This window comes from Nymphaea colorata, chromosome 8 (genome assembly GCF_008831285.2).
Source record: "Nymphaea colorata isolate Beijing-Zhang1983 chromosome 8, ASM883128v2, whole genome shotgun sequence".
In the NCBI taxonomy this organism is placed as follows: Eukaryota; Viridiplantae; Streptophyta; class Magnoliopsida; order Nymphaeales; family Nymphaeaceae; genus Nymphaea; species Nymphaea colorata.
In genome coordinates this window covers 13,625,885-13,637,245 of record NC_045145.1, presented here as the reverse complement: position 1 = coordinate 13,637,245, position 11,361 = coordinate 13,625,885, and the positions used below count along the sequence as shown (strand labels likewise).

At 39.9% G+C, this 11,361-nt stretch overlaps 1 protein-coding gene across 1 annotated transcript; it reads left to right on the top strand.

Moving 5' to 3' along the window:
* Nucleotides 1-2,122: 2,122 nt before the first annotated feature.
* Nucleotides 2,123-8,985, top strand: LOC116259504 (uncharacterized). The gene is made up of 4 exons (XM_031637367.2): nt 2,123-2,466; nt 2,587-2,674; nt 8,327-8,479; nt 8,732-8,985. Exons 1-4 carry the CDS (start codon nt 2,334-2,336, stop codon nt 8,763-8,765), a joined length of 408 nt encoding a protein of 135 aa, XP_031493227.1. The 5' UTR covers nt 2,123-2,333; the 3' UTR covers nt 8,766-8,985.
* Nucleotides 8,986-11,361: the final 2,376 nt, after the last annotated feature.

Sequence of the window (11,361 nt, the reverse complement as noted above, 5' to 3'; positions counted from 1 at the left end):
AACTCAGAATGTCAGGATCCGAAGGGTTACGAATTATCACATTGCACCCAAATGACAACCAGTAGTCAACCTCTATTCACCTTTGATTACTTCGAGTCGAGCAAAATGAATTTCAAACCCAGCCTGCGTGCTTCAAATGTTGTGAATCCACGTATGAAGTATTCACATGCACTGACTTCATGTTTATACATGCGAGGTGCTTGCAAAATTATGTCCATATAATTAATTAACACGACTATATTAATATTACGTGAATCGTATTTGAAATTTGGGCTGACACGTAAAGTCGTGGTTGAGCTAGACTTCTTCACGACGATAACTGAAAGTTTAGTTGCAGAAACGTATTCATCACAAACACTACCCACTTGCCGCGTTTGATTAATTGTAGATCTGGATCTATTTCGAATATTACGATAGAATCTCGCGCGCATTCGTAAATAGTCCTTTTCCATTTATAACTCTTGAGGAGTTTGCTCTTTTTGCGTTTTTATAAACCTCATATCATTTCACCATATATAGGGGAAAGATTTTTAGGAGGGCCATAATCAGCAACTATGCGTCTTTCTGTTCCTTTTCTATTCGGTGGATTTTTTCTGTCTTGTAGGTTTTAGAACACGGAACTACAGCAGTTTTGCAGTGAAAAGGGAGCCGAAGCGACCAATTTCCGGGGAAAATTTGGGCAACAAGTGAAGAGGCCAGTTTTTTCTCCTACATAGATAGTTTCGCGGAGTAACTGGTATTCATCGATATTGATCACAGTAGTTATTTTGGTATTAATTTTAGATTATAGATCCGCTGAAGCTTTCAATCAAATGCTTTGCGCATAAGGAACGCGTCATTGATTTCGCCTCATTAGACACGGGACAAGCACACACATCGAGGATCAAATGTTCCGCTGCAATCCATCTTGAAAATTTTACAGTTACTTGAAGATGTTCAATAATTAAATGCCTTTTTTTGTGTCATAACTTCCTTGAACGAACAAAATTCATCTTATGAACGAACAAAATTCATCACGTTTTAGCTTGTCTAATCCAGCCTGTGTATTAAATGTAGACAATTAACTGCTAACCCATTACACCAACTTGTGAAGAGCTGTCATGTGATTTGGTGATGCGCTTGCTTTAGGCCAAAAAAGAAAAAAAAAGTCTGTGTACTTCGTGCATGACGCCATTGAATTCATTGTGTCACGTTCAACTTGCAGAGATGGACGGACTTTTCAAATTCAAGTTAACAATTACCAAATTTTATGGCAATAAGTTGTTCTACCATTTTGAATGTGGTGAATGAATACCTGTCACATTGCTTTACATATAAATTTTAAAAGTTAATTGTACTCATTTATACGATTCATTTTGACAGAATTTCCTGGTGGTTTTCTTAGTTGCAGTGCCTATATATAAATCAACCACCCAATTACTTGTAAGAAAAGTGGCTGTCAACGCCTCCTAAGTCGTCAACTAGACATTCAGATCAGCTGGGCTTGATAAAGAAGTGGCATTAATTTGGATGAATACAAATGCACACACTAAAAGAAGTGTGAATGATTGGATTTGTACCAAATGCATAATGGTCTTACACATTTGTGTGCCCACTCAAGCACACAGTTCAAATCTTCAGATCTAATTGTCTACACGGTCAGAGGAAAGCCGCTGCCTCTTTTTCCAAAATTCGCTGGCGTGCTTGCTTTCTGCTGGATTCCCTGAAGCTCAAGTTATGAGTATTAATTGGCATCGAAGCATTTCCTCTTCTTACTGTTCTCGGGGTCCAGGTTCTTTCGAGATCTAAATGAAGAACAATATACTTGTCAACAAGAATATCACATATCACAACCATTTATGGTTTAGAAAAGTCTGAAAATCAAACTAACAGCCAAACTTTCATTGGCCTTCCAGCACCAGTTATAATACACCCTTCTAAACTTTTATCTCAATGCTATAGCATCCACTAGAATTAAATAAGAGACACTTATAACATAGTAAGTAAATGAAGTACCGTGGTTTCTAGGAACAATCTCGAGAGAATGTTGGCACCAATTTTATGTGTTAAAATACATAAAATGCAAATAATAGAAAACGCAAGAGAGGAAAAATGCTGATCATCTGAACAGCTACGTCGAAAAAATAGCACACTAACGACCCATTTTCTCAAGTTCCTCTCAGCATCAGACTGGGAAAACTGACGGGGAAGACTCGGAGGCTATTAAAAACAACTGCGGCTGCAGTGTGACGGGACAGAGCAACAGCTTGAGAGAGGGACTTTGAAAAGGGGAAAAAGGTTTCCTTCCTCTTTTCCTTGGGCACTCGGCGAGAGAGAGAGAGAGAGAGAGAGAGATGGAATTGGGGGAGCTGTGGGCGATCTTCGGTCCAGGCATCGCCGGAGCGGTCTTCGGGACGGGATGGTGGATTTGGGTCGACGCCGTCGTTTGCAGCTCTGTCAAGATTTCGTTCCTCCACTATCTTCCTGGTATCTTTCTCTCTCCCCTTACGAGCGTCTATGCAGTTATTTTCTTTTGCTTAGCAATTCGGTTGCAATATTAATTGACAATTGAGAATTGCACACCTCTTGTTTTCTGACAAAAATCAGGAATATTTGCATCTTTGGCGGCTTTGATGTTCAACGGGGTCCGGAGGGAGGACATTGATTATTCCCCCTACGATGACGGAGAATGGAGGTTACTTTATTCTCTCTTTCCTTAACCCTTAATTCTCTTGACGTGAATTCTCCCTAGCTTTCTGTGACGATCCTTTTGTTCTTTTGGTGTTTTAAGCTTTCCCCCCTCTCAATTCTCATTGCTATCTGAAGGTGGGAACACATGAGATCCTTTTCATTTCATTTTCTTTCAGTATGCGGTATATAGTTCCCTCTGCGTTTTGGAATCTAGGGCTCTTATACACCGTACTTAACGCCTTGATTCATCAAGTCTCGATGTATAGGTTTACCTGTAGAATTTGTGGTTGGATAAAAACCAATGAACGGTAAGATCACATCGTTTTAAACATGCAGTCGACTTATCACTTAACCTTTACGAGTTTCACTGTTTTTTGAACTGGCATAGACAATTCGTTCAAAATTATGGCTAAATATTAGGTGATATATGTTTTCGAGTCCAATTTTCTGAAACTTTCAGCAAAAGTTCGTGAATTGTGGGATAGGAAGTGTAACATTTACTGTAATACCTGAGCTACTCATGTGGACTTGACTGTTTCTGTTGACTATATCATGCAATAACAGCCTCAGTAACCCCGGCCTTTGGTACTTTATGTAGGCCTCCGCTAGATCAAATGAGGGACGTGAATATGGCTGTTAGGAAACCATGTTAAGGGAAGGGTTTCTAGAATGGAATAGAAAACAAAAGTTCTTAAAACATGTGAGGCATCGTCATATAGTCACCTATATGTAGACAAATCTTGGAGGGACTGTTGTAACATCCTTAGCTGTGTAACCTAAGCTGGGATGTTCTTAATAATTTACTTGCAAATGCAACATATCTGATCTTTGTATTGTTGTGCAAGGTATAGTGCGTGAAAGTAGTGAGTTAGTTGTTGTAACTTATAAGGGCACATGGTCAGCATTTGTTGGCATATCACAGTCGCTGCATATGGTCAATTAGATACTGTCTTTTAGTATTTTTTGTGTTACTGAGGTCATTTTTACCTTTCTGTTAGCTACATTTTCTGTAGTTCATGTAGTCTAATATAGAGAACTAGGATTTTTTACCACTAGAGTGCCTCAGCAACATATGTTTGCTTTTTTGGTTCTGGACCTGCTTATGGTTTCTGTGCACCCACTTGCTTATGCTTTTGCCATGCTATAAGATGTGTATAGAACCTTTCAGGGTTGTAAGTTTGTACCACTAAAACGTGGCTGCCCTTGAAATATTATTGTATAGATGGGCATGACAAGCAGCTGAGATGAGCTACAAGAAGGACATCTGCCCTATTGAATGTAATGTCATTTTCAGGATGGCTGATTTTAGTGGCTCTTTTACTTCCAGAATTTCTACTCTATAGCAACCCTACCGGCTACAATGGCCAATAGGACTTATAAAGCTAGTAGTGGTGCTCTCCTGTTGATGGGGCTAGTCATTTAGTTATTTCTTACCATTTAGTCTTTTAGATGCTCGCCTCCTTCGAGGCTATTAGATATTATGCTTCAAGCTCCCCAGGTGGGTGATCTCTCACCTGGAACATACAATCATTAAGTTCCCATGATGCTCGGCATAATGGTCAAATAAAATGGGAGGATGCATGTGAAGCAAGGTTTTTACTGAAACTTTGTATTAAGCATTACCATGAATTCGATGTTGCATCATGTCCAAGATAACTTGGACTATTGTTGCCTATGGTCATAATCCTGAGGATTAGTTGGTTCTGGAAAAACATGTAATTCTCTATGTGGCTCCAAAGTAATAGACGTTTGGCTTAATGTTTTTAGGAACATTTTAGTGGTACACTAGTTATTAGAGAGATAGATAGATAGAAGACCGGGAGTGGTAAACCAATTGTCATAGAAAAAACCTTTGGTCAAACAGCAATATGGCACCAGCATTTTTTGATGTAGTCCAGATTGGATGAATAACCACACACACAATTAAATTTGGTCATATGCCAATCATTCTTCTATCTAAATGTTTACCTACCAAATGCCTTTTGTTTGGACATATCACATATGGGTGCTTCAAAACAGTACCACATGCCTATGTCACACGGACGCAGCTAAAGAGGGCGCGTGCCCATGTCGATTCGTCGACACGGGACTCGGTAAAATATAAAAATTAAACATTTAATGTTTTTTTTTTCATTCAATCAATTTTTTGTGATGCATCCAATTATTTCCATGAACAATCCTTTCATATATTCAGTACTTTTGTGATAAAACACATTTTCTTCAAGATTGTAAGAGTGAACTATTAATTTAATGTTTCTTTTTAATCTTATAATTTTTTAGAATATTTAATGTAGCTGTGTCCACGTATCTAAAAATTTTGAAAATTGCTGTATCCGCACCCGTATCCCCGTATCCGCACCCATGTGACATAGCCACATGCACATCGACATGGGTGTGAGTGTAGGTGCGGCTCCGACACGGCATCTGACACGGTCAATGCATGTCGGGTGCGGTCAACCACACTTGACCAAATTTGACCTGTTTTTGACATGCACCTGACTTGCGTCAACGGTGAGTAAGCCTAGGCATCAGGCCCGGGTAACCGACGGGGCCCGATTCGGCCCGATTAATTTTTTTGTTTTATTTTTATTTAATAATGATGTATGTTTTATTATTAAAAATGTATTTTATATTCAAATTTTTTTATTTTATATTTAAAAAAATATATTTTTTTATTTTAACCGGGTCGGGCCAGGGAGGGCCTGGGCTAAGGTTTTGGCTGGCCCGATGCCCAGGCCTAATGGTGAGTCGGGCGCAGTTAACCCATACAAAACAACATACTTATCCTTTTTTTCCTAAAATTTTGAAGTAAAAAGGGCTTCATTCAATTGAAGCCCTATATATTTCCTGTTTATACGTATGGGTTAATGCCCTATTGCCCTATTTCTATGAACTCCAGCCCAAGCTCCCCAAATGTGGTATGTTAAAACTTAAAATTAATTGTTAATATTTAATCTGGTCACTGTATTAGTCTTATTAATGAAGTTTGTATTTTAATTTACTTGCATTAATGGCAATGCTTGCTAGGTTTCGTGACTCCTTATATATTTAAATCAACATGGTCATGCTAGCGAATTGTTTAACAATTTTGTGTGTGTGTGCCGTATATATATATATATATATATATATATATATATATATATATATATATATATATATATATATATATACCCTCAGTCGCACCCACACCTAAGCTTTTTCTGAAAAATGCCGCATTCTGCACCTGCTTCCGCACCAGCACTGGCATTGGCGCCCCTCACCCATGTGACATAGGTTTGGATAATTGCTTTGTGTGAATCATGGATGTGCATGTTCAAACTAAATATGTAAATGAAAGCAAGTATACACAAATCAAAGGAAAACATTTCAAGAAAGAGAAAACAATCAAGAGGTGAGTTGAAGCTTTTGTAATATATAAAATAGGGTCTCTGACTGTGATAGCCTCGGCCCCTAAAACGGTTCATACTAGAACTGATAGGAAATACTGTAATAACCGATGGGTTGGGTCCCCTTAAAGTAGCGACCCAGTCTACCCATGCTGCTTACCTCTTAAAAGATGAAGTACTGATGTTATGGATTACTGTCAATGAAATGGAATCATCCCTCCACTAGAGGGCTTACCTTAATTCTCTGGCAGATTAGGCCAGGGGTGTGTGAGTTGTGTGTTGCTTGCTGCTGTGTTAGTCGAATGCTCAGTCTCTCTGTCTCTTTGTCTTCTCTGCCGATTATTCTGGGAACATGTTACTTGACATCTATATTACCGTTGATCTTATTTTCTTCACTGCATCCTGTTCTAGTCTGAGACTGCAAGTTTAGATGACCTTTTATACAAAAATTGGATTTGCCCATAGCTTTGTGAAGATAAATCTCATAATTAATAAAGGTAGGGAAAGAATATTCACAAACAGTAGAGTGTAGAGTGTAGTATGTATTCTAGATACACCCCCCCCCCCCCCCCCCTGCCCTACACACATGGTTTGGTTGTTCTTGTGAGGACAGTCACATGAATTTGGATCAAGTGATCTGGTGCTTCATGCACCTTCAGGCTTGCACTAAGGGCCACAGTTTTTTTGCCCTTTCACAACCTTGTCGGTGTATTTTGGATGGTGCATTGACAGGCAGGCATGCCTGAGCCACAAACTGCCCCCTGGGCCATTTCTAGATGGGCCAAATAAGGCCCTGGTCTGGGCCATGGGCTGATACATGCCCCAGTTTGAATTGATTGGATTGGGTCCTGTTCCAATCCAACAAATGCAATCCTTCTCTCATAAAAAGAGAGAGAGAGAGAGAGAGAGAAGAAGAAGAAGAAGAAGAAGAAGAGGAAGAGGGAAAATCGAGTAAGATCCTTTTAACCTAAAAATTACCGTGTCCTTTAAATGGGCCCTTGGAGCTGGCCTAGTCCATCTCTTTTGTGAAATGGGCTGTGGCAGGCCTGTTTTTGCTCAAGCATTGATTGAAGGTCACATTGTCATTGTGCTGCTTTGAGCCTATGGTGCTTAGATGAGAAGGGTGTGATGGAGCATATGTGCTTGGATTAAATTAGGATGAAAGCATCGAGTCCATATAGAAATCTCTGATCAATGATAGAACAAGACCCATTTTGCATCATATTAACTGATTCCTTGGTTCGGAGAATTGACTAGGTTTAGGCACCAGGATACCAAACCAAGACCTGTCCAATTCTATGTCCTAGCTCCTAACTGTAAGCGTAGGCTAGATCTGTAACAACCCGACCCACTTCTGGGCTCGAGCCCCTGGTTTGGCGGACCCTAACCCGCCCCTTAGCAGTTTTGGCTCTAACCCTAAAAAGGTTAGGAACCAAGACAATCATCTCATTAATGACCCCCCTTTATAAGCTCTTGAAGATCCCCCACAATCTTCAATACGGGACTAAACTTATGGGGTGTTACAATCCACTCCTCTTAAGGCACACGCGTCCGCGGGTGAGGGACCCTAGGTCTGAGTGTTGAAACTGTTCTGATACCACTGTAACAGCCCGACCCACTTCTGGGCTCGAGCCCCTAGTTTGGCGGATCCCAACCCGCCCCTTAGCAGTTTCGACTCCAACCCTAAAAAGGTTAGGAACCAGAACAATCATCTCATTAATGACCCCCCTTTATAAGCTCTTGAAGATCCCTCACAATCTTCAATAAGAGACTAAATTTATGGGGTGTTACAAGATCTGGGTCGACAGTTGAGAACCAAACCTGTATAATTTGAGCGTGAAGTTCTCAAGTTCAGATTGTTCGTCTCAACGGAAGAAGAAGAAGAAGAAAAGGAAGGCCCTTTCCTGTTCATGTTTGCTTTTGTTATGGGCAGAATTTATTTGCAGTGGAGGTATACCTGCCATTTGAGATAAGCACCTTGCCTACACTTAAGATCAGTAAATTGCTGGTTATTCTGGATTACTATTTCTGGTTGGGAAAAAGGATTTGCAGTCTTTGACTCTTAGTCACTGTTTGCCAGTTGCCACATTTGAGGAAAGATTTATCTTGTATAACTTCAGTTGCTCGTGTTGTTAGTGAAAAATGACTAAAAGCGTTTTGTTGTTTGCAAGGATATCAAGCTAATGAATAGATGTTCGATGACATAAGTCTGTGTATGGAGCTAATATAAAAAATGCAGCTGAGAAATTTATTTCACATGGTTTCTGCAGAGTGAAACTTTGGCTTTTTCTTGCATACGTGGTCTCGTTCGTCTCATTAGCTGCTTCAGTTGGTCTGCTTGTACAAGATGCACTCACAACATCTGGTCCTTCAGCATGGACAGGCGCAGCTGGTGTATTGCAGTGTGTCTTCGTGTTAATCAGGTACATGGGACATCTTATTTGAACTTTCAATGCTGGCAAGAGCCATGAGTTGAAAAACTTAATAACCATCCAGTTCTTCAACTCAAGCTGAGTCGATTGTTGCTTAAAGACCGTGATGCGGTCCATTTTTGGTTATTTCAGGCTGATTAATTGCCGGGCAGTGTCATCCCTGTGCTTCTGGGTTTAGAATGTTTTTGGTCTTGCAATATCTTTTACCATTTCTGAGTTTACTTTGTGGTGCTTTGTCTGCAGCGGCCTGATCTACTGGACTTCTCACTCTGAGTAATTTATGAGATCTGGTTTCACGGTGAACTTGTTGTTGGCTGGATCTGGATGCTCAGCGGTCTTTGTGGGTGTTGTGCTTACAGGTTTACTGACAGCTTTCCTGCTTTAATTGTTTATGCTGTAGCACTTCGTGTACATAAATTTGTCTCCCTTTTTCTCTGTCGGCCAAAATGCATATGAATATGATCAAGCTTTTATTTGGAGAAATCTTTTCTACTGAACATGCAGAACTACTGTTGTCAGAAGGTAGGACAAACAGATCCAACAGCTCACTTATGGGAAGGTAGGACTAATTTGATTTCGACCTTTTAAATTCCTTAATTGGAATATCCTGCAAGATTCTCCATGCCAAGCAGATCCGTGATTATGGAATTCGTGATTATTTTCTTTGGTCGGATGAGTTGGATTTACAGAGCTGAAGGTCAAAGTTTGCTCACTGGGATGATTGAGAACTGATAATTTCATTCTCTATTGTTAAATGAAACTAAAAGGAAAAAGTACATCAAGAGCCCACCCTTTTGGCGATAACCTCGGATGGTGTACTTTTGAATGAATGAGCTAACCACCGTGTTACCATAGGGCGTCAAATTGAATAACTTGGATCGTTGAAATCCATGGAAAGCAAAAATTAGGAAAAATTGTTGCTCAATTTATGAGTCGTCTTCTAATCATAGGCGCACGAAGCAGGTCAGGCTTATCTGCAAGTACCAAATCGACTGGAAACTAGGATGAAGGTTATGAATCGTTTTATACTCTGGTAATTGAAAAACAAACGCTTTTGTTATTTTGTCTAAAACTAACAGAGAGATTCCGTTACGTGTGATGACGAAGTACTGAAAGCTAATTTTATTTCAAAAGAATTGTCTGTGAGCATCAACGTTTCCATGTTAGCGAGCTTATTTGTTATCAGTTGCAGGGGGTCAAATTGTATCTTCCGTATGCAATAGATCGAGGGACACCAATCTTCAATTGTCATATTTCTCTCTTTTGACTGACAATTGTAATGTGGAAAAAAGAAGAAGAAAAGGCCGGTCTGCGAATAAATAAATGACAGCTCGAAGAAGCTAAAGCTATTATGGATATGTATGTATGTGTGTGTGTGTGTGTCTAGCACAAATAAACATTCAGACAGAATCCAAGCAATTGGAATCTATACATGTGGGCATACGTTCACGCACACAATCATCTAATCTAACTGTACAAGTTCATACACGATGGGTAGCAATTAAAGATGAAAAAAATGTTGATTATCCGTATCCCAGCAATGTCCATACATCGTTTATTGTTATTTTTGCTTCTGCAATATTCTGTTTATTTGTTGACATGGGAAAACCATGCACAACAGTGTATGAAAAAAAAAAAAACTGTCAAATGAATATGCAGAAAAAGTTCGTAGAGAGAAGTGGCATTATAGGAAAAAGAAAAGCCCACACGGTGCCAATGCCAACTGAATGAGACGCATAACAAGCGAAAGCATGAAATGTACAAAGAGGTTTTAGAAGCGCTGCCACAAATGGAATATACGCACCTGGGCTTACGAGGCATGCGGCGTGCGCCTCGCAGGCCACAATGCGCCCACTTGCGAAGCCGTTTTGTAGGTTCCCAAGGCTCAGATAAAAAAAGCGGGTTTTGACAACACTTGCAAGTGTTATTGCAAGAAATATAAAATTCGAGATGTTAAAGCAGCAAAATTGCGTACGTGAAGGGCGTGACTTAGGGGTCCTCCTGCAGAGGAAATGAAACATGTAAATAAATCGCATCCGAATGGCTAAATTTTGTGGGAAAAAAAACGCCTCAAGAAGTTGGGCACTGATGCAGTGTTTTGCATAAGCTTTTTGTTCACCTTATCCGGCTAAGAGGGTGTGTCAGATCTCCCAAGTAGGGGTTGTGGGCAGATCTGCTGTTGGCTGCTTATCGTTTTGGATTCAAAGGAGAAGAAAAGTGAAAGGAGACAGAAGGACATTGGTTCTGATGCGGATCATGGTTTCCAACCGACCACTCATCTTTGCATGTGGCAGTACAAAAAGCCAATTCAACTTTTAAGCACAGTAGCAGAAATTTGCCCAACTCTTGTGGTCATTACATTCATCCACTTCTTGCTTGCTTTATATATATATATATATGTGTGTGTGTGTGTTCATTTAGCTTCCATTTTTGGCCTGCACCGTGAGAGGCAAGCCTCGACCACCATGGCTCATATGATAAGAGTAAGGAAAATGACTGGATGTATTTGTTATGATGAGCTTAGCGATCAAACGTAATTGCAGAGTGGTGCCTTCTTTTACCAAGTGCAAGAAGTGGAAATTTGCCAGAACGTGTCATAAAATTTGATTCTAAAGATGATGAACGGTGGGTTACACCCTTTTTAGAGGTCGATCAATTTTTTATACTCAAAACCTCAATTTTAGTTGTCGTTTGAGAAACATCTCGATCCTTTCCAAGGGATTGCACATGGGCATGGGCAAGGGCAATGTTTGCGGTTGATTCTCATTGCTTTTCATCATCGCTATGACAATTGTTTTTTGTATGGATTAAAGACACCATCTAGGACCTTTTAGAGGTACATGTCTCTTTTTTTGGTGGTTAGACATTCTTTT